Source organism: Coturnix japonica, chromosome 14 (assembly GCF_001577835.2).
Source record: "Coturnix japonica isolate 7356 chromosome 14, Coturnix japonica 2.1, whole genome shotgun sequence".
In the NCBI taxonomy this organism is placed as follows: domain Eukaryota; kingdom Metazoa; phylum Chordata; class Aves; order Galliformes; family Phasianidae; genus Coturnix; species Coturnix japonica.
In genome coordinates this window covers 2,910,179-2,924,805 of record NC_029529.1, presented here as the reverse complement: position 1 = coordinate 2,924,805, position 14,627 = coordinate 2,910,179, and the positions used below count along the sequence as shown (strand labels likewise).

At 46.0% G+C, this 14,627-nt stretch overlaps 1 protein-coding gene across 6 annotated transcripts in view; it reads left to right on the top strand.

Annotated features, from left to right (window-relative positions):
• Positions 1 to 14,627, top strand: part of MAD1L1 (mitotic arrest deficient 1 like 1) — a 307,430-nt gene that overhangs the window by 228,983 nt on the left and 63,820 nt on the right. The window contains exon 18 of one of the 6 annotated variants that reach the window (XM_032447666.1): positions 9,346 to 14,493. The exons of 4 other annotated variants lie outside the window; for them this stretch is intronic. In XM_032447666.1, coding sequence (XP_032303557.1) covers positions 9,346 to 9,540 — 195 coding nt within the window. In that variant the 3' untranslated portion in view covers positions 9,541 to 14,493. Of the gene's footprint in view, positions 1 to 1,046; positions 1,251 to 9,345; positions 14,494 to 14,627 lie in introns of those variants that run through there. One more of the 6 variants, XM_015876928.2, reaches the window with a different exon arrangement.

The following is a 14,627-nucleotide window of genomic DNA, read 5'->3' as shown; positions in this document are numbered from 1 at the left end:
AATTGGTTTTACCAGCTTGGAATTAAGCAGCGGCAAATCAGGATGTCATTTCTTGGCAGTGTCAGTTTCAGGCTGTTTACCATCGTCTCCGGGTAGACCCTGAATGAGAGTAAGGAAGTGAGGTCCTTAGAAAGGCAATGACAATTGATTCAGACAAAGTCTTTTGGTAAACAGAAAGACTGGTCAAATTTGAAGAGGAGATGATTTGGAGACACTTGTACAAATGGGCAAACAGCGCAGAGAAAATAAATCATAGGCCTTTTCTTTTTGTGTGCCCAGAGAACAGAGTCTGGGCCCAAGCGTTTAATGTCAATCGGTTTAAAACCAGGAGTGGAAATCTTTCAAATTTATAGACCTTGCTGCTTCAAGGGAGTGCTGAAAGCAGAGCTCTGTAGGTTTTCTGAGATGGTGAGGTATCTTTATGGATAAACAAGTAATGCCTAGGTCTGCATTAAATATTTACACTTACCTTAAGTGAGTTTGAGCAGCCAAGCCAGCCTCTTCCTATGGTGGTTAGGAAGAAAATTCCCCGTGCTTGCTGGTTATTTTTTGGGTTGTCTGTATGTGTAGTTTTGTCATGGCTGCATCTGACAACATTCAGCTTCATCCTCTGGCAGTGCTTTGGAATGAAGACTTGAATGAAGAGCAGAGGGCAAGAAGAGTCATCAGAGAGAGAAATCTGCTTTATGCTTCACTTGCTTTATAATTCACTGTGCTTCAGGTTTCAACTATTGTGGCATGAATGTGGAGCTGGTCACTTCTGTTGATAGGATTCTGGAACAAAAAGGCAATTGATCTGGTATAACAGCTCTGTGAGCTCTGGCAGCATTCAAAGTGTTTCAAGTTTCTCTGTGCTCTCAGAAAGTGCTCAGATTTCTCCCTGGTTCGGGTATATCTGGGCCTAAGTTGTTTGGTAAGGAAGTAAATCAGATTATTTTCAGTATCACAGTGGTGGTGTGTGTCTGAGCTTATTAATAGTCACGGCCAAAAAGCTGCCTTTAGGCAGTTCAGCAGCTTATGGTTTGTTGTATTTTCTCTGTCCTCAGAGCCTAGACTTCCACAGAACAGATTTGTCTGTTTCCAGCTCTTGCCCATGTTGTTATTTTCTGCCAATATTATCAAATGGAAGCACAAACAACCAGTTCATTGAAGAGCATCCCCAAGATGGTAGGCTTCATGCCTTGAAAGAGAATGCCCAAGACATCAGACAGCAAATAAAAACAGAAGTATCATGACAGAGCATGAGAATGTTGCCAGCCTGAGGGTTGTCACTTCTGCCATATAAAACCTTTATCGGTGTCCTGTTGGATTGATAATATGGTAATAAAATGAACGGCTTTTTAGCAGCCTGTTAAATTAACAGCCACTGCACTCACAGCTTTGATGCGCACCTGCTTAAGGAGTTCCTCAAGGCAATCTGAAAAGTGAATGTTTTTGATGTGGTTCACAGTGTATTAAAAAGGCAGAACTTAAGAGAGTGAAGGGGATAAAGGCTGTGTTGGTTTGGGGATTCTTTGATGGAAGAAGGGTATGGCGGAAGGACAGATACAAGCTGCAGTTCATTAGGATATATAGAAGTAGTAGTCCCAATGCAGCCTTGAAGGTCTGGATGTACTTCAGCCACTGACTGCTTGCAGGTGGGAGTTGATGTGTAGTGATGGACTGCCTCAGGCTTGTTTGCCTTTGCTTTGATTCCATGCTCCTTTTCCTAAACATCTGCCTTGGTGGCTATTTGGAGGCAGGATGGGGGGTGAGATGGCCTTACAGCTGTTCTTATCATTAACAACTGGGGCTGAATAGAAACCTGAGGTAGGTAGAGAGGTAAATCACAGCAAGGTGTGCAAAATGCGAGAGGGCTGTTCTGTGAACAAAAAGTAGTGGTTTAAGTGTCCCTCCTTAAGAAGGGAAATGAGGATGGGGAGAATGAGAACCTGGAGGCTGTTTTCCAAGTACAAAACAGTGCTGACAAACTGCTGGTTGAAAGGAGACGAAACCGAGGTGGTTAAGCATGCAGAGGATGTCCCGTGCCCTGAGGCTGCTGAGATGTTGGTGCAGCCTTAGCATCCAGTTGGCCGCAGTGCCCCACTAACAATGTACATCTCAAAATCAGCAGGAGGGTTATTGCAGGGATTGCCATAACTTGCCTGAGTGGTTGTTTGGAGCTGAGGCTGACAGCACTGTTGGGAGCTCTGGGTCTGGTCCTCGTGCTTGGCATCCCTGCAGTTCCCATTAATTCCTCCTTGAACCCAGTGGAGTATCTTTAAGGAGCACATTCTGGCTGTTTGTTTCTTTTTGCATCTCTATCTACTCAGATCTCCTCTCTTCCTCCTCAGCCGTGATGAGTCTTGAGAGGACAAAGAAATCACAATTTCCATAGAGTGCTTTTCTTCCAGCGACTGTCTCGCACTCCTGCACACACAATCAGAAATAACAATGGTGCTCATCGGTGGAGCAGGCCAGGCAGCAAGAGGTTGATTAGAGATTGCAGGCCTGTGCTACCCCCTCTTTCTTGTTAATTACAAGTTATTTTATTCTTACGTTTTGTTTCCTATTTGCCCATGTGGTTGCTGGAGATGCCCGCCATGCCCGTGCGATGGTGATACCTTGCATGGATTCCTGCAGGTTCAGCTCTAATCAGCAGCTCTAAGAGCAGAGCTGTCCTGCAATCTGCAATGTTACAGGATCAAATCCTGTATTTAAACTTCTACATTTCATTTTCTTCCAGATGTTTTAGAAACCTATTTCATGTCAGGACCCAGCTTCAATTCTTGTTTCTGTCTTCATTTTAGTCCATTCTTTTTAATGCTTTTTTTCTCCTCTTTACATGGTTTCTCTTCTGCATGTGCTTCCCTAAACAACTGCCTACCCTTTAGGGCAGGCTATTTATTTATTTTTTCCTTTTAATCAAACCAGTCACCTCAAGGGTGGTGGAATTTGGGGAGAACTGACAAAGTTGTCTTCCTAATGTCTTTCTGAGCTCAGAGATGTTGCTCTGAGACTTCTGGAGGCTGCACTGAAACCTTGATCTGGCTGAGAAAAGTTAATGCTCTTCTTCTGCTTCCCATCAGTGCAATGGGGAGAATGCTCCTGCCAATGTCACCAGACTGTACTGAGGGCAACACACTGTGCTAGTGGGAACCAGAGAGCAGCTTTGGGCTGGGGAATTCACCCCCTATTACCTGCCCATCTGGAGCAGGAGCTGCTCTGCATGCTGGCACCACTTGCTCCCCTTCCCTGCCATGTCTGCCTGCTGGGGTGGATCCAGCCATGCAGGTAATTAATGCTGATGATGCTGGAGCATTATTCCAATGGCTGTGTCAGTCCCAACTAGCAGGAGGCCGGGATGTGGGAGCCACTCAGAAGGCTCACAGATTTGCGTCCCTGGTGGGTGCAGTAGGTAAATGAAATGCTTGGCTTTTCTCCTCTTGAAATGACTGATATGTTACATTGTGAGGCAAATGCACAACCCCTTGCTTCAAAAAGAAAGGATTATTTTCAGGCAGGAAACACGAGGTTACTCACTGATACTGCCTGAAAGTCCACCTTGTAGCTCTGCTGATGGTCTCATCTGGGTGCCAGCACATGGCAGACACTGACCAGCCCCACTGAAAGCCCCCAGCCTGTCTCTAGATCTTCTGCAATACCAAGTAACCAAACTACCAGGGTGCTCAGAGGCTTTTTAAAAAAGCTTGTGATTCACCTCTTCCCCGTCTCATTTTTCTTCATTAAAGTACATCTTACTTAATGAAACAGGAGAGGCAGCTCATGCTTTCTAGGGCAAGTCTCACACACAGCAAGGAGCGCAGGTCACTGGTGAGAACTGAATTAAACCTCAGCATCCAGGCTGGTGTAGCAGCACACCCAGCACGAGGCAGTGGGGGCAAGTCATGCAAAACTGTGTGCCCCTGTCCAAGCAGCTGCTGTTTGTGGCCTGACAGCCCTATCCTTGTGCCTGAGACAGCCGTGCTGCCAGCAGGAAGCAGGGCAGATGTGGTCTGACTCACCTGGCACAGTAGCCACCTCTATTTCCACTTCCCTCCTTCATTCCTGGTGTCCGGGTGATGCAGTGAGCTGAATAAGAGCTGCTTTTGTCACCGTGCCTGGGGCCGTGCATTAGGTCTCAGGAGAGCAGGATGCTGCATCCTTCTGCTGCTGTGTTTGAACAGCTTACATGGGCCATGTGGGCTGGCAGGGCTGTGTTTATGCACTGTGAAATAAAGGCAGTGTTAAAACAGTAGATAAAATGGAGGGGCTTAGCAAAACCCTGCTGGATTCTTGTTCCCATCTCTACCACTGAACAACCACGTGGCTTTGCTTGTGGTTGCTCAACCTTTCTTTTGTCACCTGGGCTCAGGGCATTGCTGTCTGTCAGCTTCCACGTGGCTGTGAGAAGCTCTTTGACCTGTTCTGCTTGGAGAAGGCTGCATGTGAACACAGGGGGGGATGAAAGCCAGTGCAGCAGGCTTCTGTTAGCCATGAACAGCAAGGTGTCCCTTGGATATACCACAGCCTGGGGAGGGATGGAGCAACCAGCCTATGGGCACCTGCCTCCTCCAGGCAGAAAGCTCTCCTGTTATTTCATTAATTAATTTTCCGACTCTCTGGTAGTTTCAAAAGATGTTCTTCTTAGAGGCTGTGTGATCAGCACTCTTGAAGGAAGAGGCGATGCCTTCAAGCCCGGGAGGCTGGGGAATACAAAGGCCTCGCTGCCGACACATGAAATGGGTGTTCTGCAAAGCTGCTTTTGATGCGTGCTTGTTGCTTTCCCTGACTGCTCTGTTGTGGATTTGCAGAACACGCAGAGCCGTGTCAGCAAACCGTAACCCTGTTGTTTGCTTGCATATGGTAACGTTCAAAGCTCCAAATGAAAAGGAAGCAGAAATTGCTGGAGGTTTGCTGCCTTTTGTGAGGTGGGAAGTCTTTGAGTTTCTGGGTTCCCGGCATCTCTTCCATCTTCTCTGGCTGCTCCGCAGTCTGCTTGAGCCTTACTTTCCAAGGAAAGGTTTGTGAGACTTCTAAGAAAAGCTGGCAGCTTAGTGGGGGGGATTCAGCTGGCATCACCCAGCACAGCACCCACCTGCCCTGGGTGTCCCAGCTCACAGCAGCACAGCTCAGCCTGCTCAGAGCAAAGTAGGGACTGCCATCCACTGCTTCTCTTCCTTCTTGAGTAAGCAGAGTATGGTTGAAATACAAATACCATTAATTTATATATTAATTAATATAAGTATCTGTTGCTTTGGGAGTTTCAACTTCAGCCCATGCCTGACTGGGGAAAAAGATTTTCAGATCTGGAGGAAAATACAGTTAGAGAAGAGAGTGTGTTTGTCTGCATAAAAACCTGCTTGTATGATGAACAGCAAAAGATTCCCATGGGTGTTTTGGTCTTGGGACATCTGTTATGTAGCTGAAGGCTGAATTGGAGCTCGTATAAAGGGTTTGAGTTTATATGTGTGTTTAAATGATTGCGCCGTGCCCTCACATTTAGGATTTAAAGTTAAAAGGCTTAGTCCTGAATTTTATTTGGGTCATGCAACTGTTGGCTGTTTGTCACAAGACCTGGCATGCGAGTGGGCAGGAATCTATTGGGGAAGTGCTGAGGAGCAGAGAAGGGATGTCATGGTCACAGGTCCCCTTTGGCAGCCATAGGGCCACCATTGGGGTAGTTGCAGTATGATTCTATTAAATCCAGTGTCCTTGCCATGGTGTGTTATCTATGGAGCAATGACAGAATGCAGAAGTAAACTGGAAATCCTTCTGAGGGGCTTTGTTCCAGCAACAAGCTGCTGTGATTCTGGTGGAGTCCTCCACTGTGCTGCAGAGCAACAATCTTCACAGCTCACCTACTGCATGCCTAAATAATTAATACTTCACACGGACGCAGATTAACGCGAGCATTTAGCATTGTGCCAACTGTCTTTATTCATACATGTGGAAATGGTGAGAAAGTTCATCTGTTCTTGTGTTTGTTTCAGACAAACAACTACACTCTCATCCCAACTCCATGCCCAGAAATTGTTCATCCCGACCCATGTGGCTATTAGCACTGAGTAATGTTTTAGGGCTTTGGATCTAACGTATGCTGTTGCTTGGGAATATCTTTTGAGGAAGAAATACAGACAGGTATTTTATGTCAGATCTGCCTTGGAAGGTTTTGAAGCACAATCACGTGGCTGCTTCCTCCTCCATGGGGGAATCTGAGAGCTGAGGATGACCTCCAGCGTTGGTAGCTCCCAGGATTGCCTTCTGATGGCATCTCTGGTGCCTGGAAGAAGACAAGCCTGTCTGCCTGTATCTTGGAGGAAATATATCAAACCAAAGCATGCAAATTGTAATTTGCTTCTAATCTGTATTCGGTTTCAGCAAAAGCGGGTGGCTGATAACAGTGGATCTATCCAAACCACATTCTGGGGAGCTGGCATAAATTTCAACCATAAACTGAAGAATTTGTCTGTCTTAATGGAAGGCTCTGGAGAGCATTTTATGCGGTGGCTGTCACTTTGCATTTCTGGGATGCATCTGCCTGACAAGGGATTGTCTGTAGATGATTTTTGTATGAGGTGGATAGAAGAGCTGCTGGCAGCGGGAGGTGTTGGTTATCATTGTGTCAGTGGTGCAACGACTGGTTCTCATGCTGCATGCAATGGAGCTGCTGCAGAGATGAGCAGTCAGCTAGTGGCTCACTGGTCCTTGCATTGAGAGGAAGGGCCCAGCTGACATTTGCACTTAAGCACAGGGGTTCCAGATGTGAATAAGCAGATGTGCCTTTCTTTGGAAGCAGGATCTCACTGCCTTGTCTTGGGAAAGTGCGGGAGATGTCCTTGGCTTTTTTTGGCAGAGTCTCACTGCAGCCCAAAGTTGTTTCTTTTCATACAGTTTCCATTCTAGTGATGGCAGTTTCAAGTTGGAACAGAAGAGGACCTGATGAAAGGGACCGGTCTGTAAGTGGGGAAGATAGACAAAGTGAAAGCAGTAACTACCAAGGTAATAGATGGTGATGGATCTATAATCTCCGAGGCTGCTGTGAGCACTAAGTTCCTAAACAGTGTCCTTTCAGCCTTAACCTATTTATTTGCAAAGTGCTAAATTTAATTTTCCTTAGTCTGCAGGAAGGCAGCATCCCAGGAATAAACCCTTAGCCCAGCCAAGAAGCTGTGCCAAAATGCTTGTTCCAGCATTTCCATTTCCTCCTCTCTTTGCACAGAGCATCAGGCCTGTGCACCCCAGCACATCAGCTCTCAGGTGATGCGACAGGGCTCCTGCTGAGAGCCTTTTGGAAAGGGAGATTGAGGAGCCCCCAGCACTGGGCTCAAGGAGTAGCACCTGATCTGGGTAAGGGAATGGTAGGATGAAGCTGCTTGGCTGGGAGGGGAAGGCTGGCACCTGCAATTGCATGAAGGAGATGGTATTGCTTGTAGTGATGCTCTGTCTGTCCTGTAGAGAATGATGGTGCTAAAGGCTGTCAGCTTAGAATAGATTCAGCAGTTGAACAGCACATAAAAGCTCAGTTATTCTGAAACCTCCACAATGCTGTATCTTGAGGAAGAAAAGCAGTGAGTTTCCCAAGCAGCCAGCATTGTGCACGTTTGCCCTGAGAAGTTTCAATGGATGTGGAAATAAGTTTGTGTGTTGCTTTGCATTCCTGGCTGCCCTGAGCCCAGAATTTCCTCAAGTTTGTGATTTAGGGGAGTTTTTAGAAATGTTGCTCTAATAAAAAGTTTCAGGTGCCTGAATGCAGGAGCTGTTTGTGAGTAAGATCTGGGTGTTCCCATTGTTGTCACAACCCCAGTGCAGCACAGCGTGGGCTCCATTTGTACCATTGCTTCAAAGGAAGCTGTCTCTGTTTCTGAGCTTTGCTATTTTTCTGCCTCCAGAGGATTTCAGCAGAGTTCCTCACAGTGCTGCTATCTCCTCTTGGTCCCTTTTCATCCCTACAAAGGCAGCACAGTGCTGGCTAACACGGAGAATGTCCCACTGGGGCTCCCTGTGTTCCCTGCCATTGTGTCCATGGAGAGATGTGCTGCCCAGAGATGGACGGGTTTGCTCTCTTCTGCTTTGAGGCACAGTTGGGTTTTCACTCAGGTTTAACACTTGTGAAGTGCCATGGAAAAGGCGGTCTTGGTTGGTTTTGTTTTTTTTTTTCTTGCTGTTTGTTCTATTTTCGCCACTTTTTTTAGCATCTTAGGAACAAAATTGGTTTCTGCAAGTTTATATTCAGCCCTTCCTCCTCCTTCTCTTATCTAAATGTAGAAGTGCTCTGAGCTCCTCAGCTCCCTGTGCTGCTCTCTTCTCTCTCACGTTTGTTTTAAAATAAACAAAACCAGCAGTGCCAAGAACTGAGGGTAGCAGATTCTGCAGGCATTTGGCTGCTCTGGGGCAGAGGTGTGGGAAGGAGATGTGCAGCCCATGGTGGGAACCTTGCTGGCCCATAATGGATGGCTGCTATGGGGTCTTGGCTGTTCTGTAACTGGGAGAAGCGGCTCCTGCTGGGGTCAGTGTTACGTATGGGCACCTTTCTGTGCCAGCTTGCAAGTCCTCTGGTAGTCATGGGTACAGCCACACACTAAGGTGAGAAGCTGCCTTTCTCCAAGTGCTGTCCTCTGCTGTTCTTTCATTTGAGAGCTCAGTGCCATAGGAAGTTTTGTTAACCATTCTGCATGCCTTGTGCATACAGTCAGCTTGCAGCTCAGTGTTTAATATTTTCATCCATTCTGGGATTTCCCTCCACCTGGAGCATCATGTGAAAAGCCACAAGTCCTTCAACCCCAGGAGGAACCTGGAGGTTGCTCTCTGCATTCTATCAAGTGTTGATGGGGTATTAAACTGAAGTGGCTTCTCCATGAAAAGCAGAACTACATTCACTTAAAAATGCATTTCTCTACCAGATCATTCCCCTTCAAGCTCGGTCTGGGGGGAGCCCTGTTGTGCAGGGAGGAATCGGGCAGCGTAGAGACAGCCCTCTGACTGCACAGGGGCATCTCCAGCTTGCCAGAGCTGCTTCCATCACTCAGGGACTGAAATTTTAATCATTGAATTAATTTTTCAGAAACCAAAGTGCAAATCTGTACCCCCGGTGGCATTAATAATGAATGCAGGGAAGAGAGATGTTAGAAGGAGAAAGAAGGGCTCGGAAATTGGGGTTTGGGGAATCAACTTTTTTTTTTTCTGATTGTTTTGAAGAGATAATGTGTGTGTTGGATGTCCTCCTCCATGGGCCTTTCTGCTCGTTTCATTGTGCTTCGTCCAACACAATCCAATGTATTTTTGTCCCAAGTATCTCTTGAATTCCCCCCACCACCACCAAACTGCTTCCCATTTTGTGTGTTTTCTTTCCCCTTTCCATTGCAGATGGCCAATGCTGTGCATGCACAGCTGCCACATTCCTGGTCTGTGGGGTTGGTGCAAGCTGTCTCTGCTGACTGTGAGGCTGCAGGATGGGAGAGAACAAGGCCTGAACCGCAGCCAATGCACCAGACCTTTCTGCTCTGCTCTGGGCTCCTTCCTGCCTCTCTCAGAGAGCACACAGATATATTGTTTTTTTAATTAAAAGTATTATGTAGCAGAAGATTAATTAGAAATGAAAGTGATTATTTATCTTTTTTATCCCTTTGCTTTATGGCAGTGGAAAAGGCCCATGCCAGGCAACTGCTTGAAGGAGCTGGAACTTCTCCCGTTAATGGATTCCAGGCAGTTTGCCTCTGGACAGCTCTTATAAATAATGAACTGCTTGCACAGATTGAGGCAGTGCAGGTGGTCTTCATTCCAACCAACCAAGATAAATCCAGAGGCTGTAGGGCGTTCCCATCCTCAGCCCCGTGCAAACAAGGCAGTTCCTCCCCATTCCCTTTCCCCTTCTCTGTGCACAGATCAGGGGAGCACCTATGGCTGTGGGTTTGTACCACTTCCCATTGCACATAACTGTTATATTAACCCGCAGAAATGAGGATTTGTTTCAATGGGTGCTCCACAGAGCCCGTCCTAGAGGAGAAATCCTCTCCCAGAACGAAAACTATTCTTGACTTAAAAGCACCCAGGAGTGTTTATACAGTGTGGGGACTTAAAAGCAGCCCACCCTGATGCAGGGATGAATTTCAGCCTGGAGGAGGCTGACATAGCCTGAGGGCTCCTCTTCATGTTGTGCCGCTTGCCCCGTTTATTTCCTTCTCATTAAAACTGAAGCGTTGACTGCAGGAAGATGAAGGTGAAGGTCCCCAGCTGCAGAGAGCTCCTGTGGTCATCAGCCACCTGGTCCAGAGAGAGGCTGGGGACTGCTCCAAGAGCCTTTTCTGTGCCTCTAAATACAGCAGCTAATGACACCTTCCGCTCAGCGGGAAGAAAACAGAATTACTAAACTTGCAATTTGGCACAGTGGGAGTGTGAGTTTGTCCTGCCAGTTTCTTGTTGCTATATATTTCCAAGACTTCCTTTTTTTTCGCTCTTCCAAGCAGGTAGAATTCAGATCGGGGTTCCTTTTAAGGATTCAAATTATGCATATGGGAAGTGTGGCCTGAAATGGAAGAAATTAATGGCTGCTTGTAAGTCCTGTGGCACAAAGAGGAGAGCGTGCAGGTTGTCTGGGAACTGCCACATGCGTTGGCCTTATGAGTAATGTGTAGTGATGTCCCAATAGGAGCCGTGTCCCCTGTAAAATGTTGAAGGAGATGTATATATTTCCATATAATTTTAATCACTTTGATTTATGGTTTAACTTTGTACTAGGGAGGCTGCATAGAGGTTCCAGGAGAATATTATTTTAAATGGCTTTGGGGGCAAAAGAAAGGAAATTACTGAAGGCAAGGTTAGAAACAGCTGATCACTTCCAGTTGAGCAAGTTTTACAGTCATGTGCTATGATAATTGAAGGTTTGATGTTAAATGCTACAGATCTGTGCTGGAGAAGGAAATAGTCTCCAGCCAGAGATTGCTGCGGTCTTTTACTGCCAGTATGGGGAAGGGGAATGTCTGTAGGGCATGAGGTGACATTTGTGAGGAAGGGTGAGGAGCAACAAAGACATCTTAACAAGACCTGGCTGGTTTTGGATGGGGTGTATTTTCTACAGGAAAATCTGTGCATACGATACATCTCCAAGGGTCATGAAGACCCATCCTGAAGATGCTGAAGATATTTAGAGGAGTCAGATGCATTTCTCCAGCGATGCCTGTAAGGAACCTGTTGAGCACTGCTTGTCCAGGGTCCGCTAGGGCAGCATAGGTTCAAAACCTGCACAAATATGTTATGAAGACGTTGAACTGTCTGCCTTTCCAGTTTTCCTTCTACATCTCTATATGCTGTTGCCCAAAATCTGTGCTCTAGAACCAATCACCAATTTAGACCAGTGAGATACATACAAGCCTAATTTCTACAACCAGCGCCAAAGTGCTCAGGGCAAGTAGGTGGATTGTTTCTGGAGCCATGACTTTCTTTCAGTGTTCCTATCAACTATTTTCCAGTCAAAAGAGGTCAAACATTCTCCTGGGTAGGGACTTATTGAGCACAGAACTTACTATTAGGGCAGCACTGTATCTTGTAATTAGAGATATAATTTCCGTCTCTGTGGAGAGTCAGCCTATTGCCTGGGTACCATTTAAGAGTTTCACAAGATGAATTAAGCAAGGATGGGTTGAGCAATACGATGAATTTCAATGGAGATGGTTTGCCTGAAGTCCTACAGGAGTTTCAGACAAGTTGAAAAGGAAATACTTGTCCTCATCTTCCTTCCCGTTCTCCTTCAGAGTCAGCAATAACAATTGCATTGTTTGGGGTGTTGTGCAGGTGTGGCAAAGCTGGGTGAATCTCTCAATTCTTTTCTTGTCTTACACTCAAGTATAAAGATTTTTTGCTTGCGAAGGACCTGTCTCAGAAACTGGTTGTTGCAGTATATCTGAAGCATCAGATTTTGGCAAGCTTCAAAGTATGATGTAAGAGATTCTTACTTAATTTAGCACTTCGTTAACTTCAATTCCCCCCTCCCCCTTACCTACATGGATGGTAGTAGTGCTTATGATATTCCACAGGGAGTTCAGTGCTTTATATGCTTTGTATAAAGTCATTTACGTAAGTGGGGTATAAATCAATCAAACATGAGGAAAAAAAAAAAAGGGAAAGCAATCAACTGTGGACTTGAAAGAAGGAAGAGGTGAAAGACCGAAAGAAAAGAAGGACAGGGATGATGAATGGAGAAGAAAAATAGAAACAAATCTGCCATGCAAAAAAGAAAGGAGAAAAGAGGGAAAGAACAGAAGAGAGAGAGGAAAAGCAAAGGAAGACCAGAGGTTTAAGTTAATACAATGCATTCTTCTCTGTAATTATATTCATTTGATGTAAATTCGTGCCAGCCGCTTTACAGCAGTGTTAATGAGCTGGAGGAAGCAAGAGCTGATACCCACAGCGGAGCAGAAGATAGGACTCGGATCGAATCTCTGCTTCTCTCGGTAGGCATGAGATATATTTAGCATCAGAGCACGCTGCTATCGTGTGCCTTCAGTCTTATGCTGAGTCTTTTGAATGAAGATCTCAAAGCACATCGTTACTTTGGAGGCAATATTTCCTGAATTCCGACAGTCTCAGTTTCTGGGATCAGCAGTTGCCAGTTGTTGCTGTGTTCATGTTTTCATAGTGCAGTTGTCACGGAGGGGGCTGGCTCAGGGCTCTGCTGAGCTGGGCAGTCCTGCTGTCTTCATTGAATTCCTGGTCTGCAGCTTTCTTTGGAAGGTGCTTTGCTACTACCAGGTGTGAGGCTTGTGCATTCCATCTCAGTAGAACGGAATGAATTCATTTGACAAGTGGAGAACGTTGCATCTGCAGGTTTGCATTTGCCTTCCTTGCATTCATGCATCGCCCTCCAGGCAGATGATGGTCTCGTTGCCCTCGTGCCACCTCAGTCCTGTTAATACTGTCACTCTAATGGTGCACAAAGTGCTGAGGAGCCATGGACTGCACTTGTGATTTCTCATCAGGGTGGCTTGCGTTCCTTCATCCTTAAAAAACACTGTAGGTTTTACTGGAAAAAGGGGAAGGGAAAAATCCCTGTATTCCCAGAGATTACAGAAAATTTATGTTCCACGTGTGTGGCTGATAGAAATGGAAAGCTTGTGTGTTCTTGGGCTGCTTATTATCAATAGGTAGGAAAAAACGCCCGGGGCTGATGCACACCAGCTCCTTTGCTCCTTGATTGCTCTGGAGCTTATTGCAGCTGCCTGGCTTTAAGGGAGCCTGAGATACTGTAGGTGTCAGATAGGAGATGGCTGGTCACGGTCCCCGTTAGGAGACCTGGTTGTCCTTGGTGGCTTTCAGCTGCCTTTGGGAAGTGGCAGCCATACCTGGGAGCTATGGGGCTACTGCCCTCGCAGGTCTAACTGCTAAGCGTTGTTAGGGAAGGCAGAATGGTAGGCTTCTTTTTGGCAAGAAGGATGGGAATATTCTCCCAGCTAAATAAAACTGTAAGTTTGGGGCACAATTGACCCATTTATTCTCACAATTGTACAACAGCTTTGTAGGTGGTAATGACTTCTGTCAGCTTCTTTTATTTTATTTGTCGCTTTGAACTACCAGCTTATAGAAGAACCACGGGCTCCTTGTTGGTAGAAAGATGGCTTTAAGTTGCTGAATCATTACAAGCATCATAATGCAGAGGGATCTAATCTTTTTATCCAGGGCTTGCTTTGGGCTCTGCTTTCCCTTAGGACCTGAGTCTTGAAGAAGGAACAAGAAAATTAGCCCTAAAAAGATGGTTTGGCTCGATGTGAAGCAATCCTCCGTGCACTCCACCTTTCTGAAGGCTGCTGCTTGCAGTGCTGGAATGTTAGTCTGGAAAATATGAGAAAGATCTGGAGAAACACTCAGGTTGTCACAAGGGCACAGAGGGCACCTCCCAGTGTTGAACATTTACAGGAATACGTTGTATGTAGTAATCAAGACTGTGGATAATTATGTTTTGCAATGAAATCTGTGAACATCTGTTCCTATTCTGTGCCAAGTCCCCAACTCAGGATTCCATGTTGACTCCACAGCAGTCGGAAAGCACATTTGCCCCCTAAAGTAAGGGGAGGTTGCAAGGTAGGATGGCCATTGACTATTGATATTCAGTAATTAACAGTTCCACTGGTGCTGTGTGTGTACTTGGTGTGGGACAACTGCTGCTGCCCCTTTGCAATCCAAAAGGAAAACCAAAAAGACTTTCATTGCCTTTAGCAGAAGTTTGAAAGTCTGATGGAATTCTGTGCTATAAATGTTTATCTTTGGGATCCCTGTTTTTTTTTCCCCCACTGGGAGAGCTCTTGGGTGATGGTAGGGATCCCATAGCTGCTACAGCTTTTCTTCTAGCAGTCACTGAGAAGTGGTGCTTGATGGACAGCATGTTGAAGGGGAGGAGCATGCATCTTTTCTGCCTTCTGCTTTAGCCTTTTGCAATGCCCTTTGAAAGAGAACAGTGGAAACAATCAAGTACCCATCTTTTCTGAGTGTTTTATCACACATGATAGAAGTCCCAGCTGGTGGAGATAAGGAAGAGAAAAAAGGGAAATATGTCTGAATGCGACTGTATTATGAAAGTCTTGGGGTGCTGATGATTGGAGATGCAACAGGTTGTTCTCAACAGGGGGAGTCCCAGCCTCTTTTAGGATGCTCCCTGC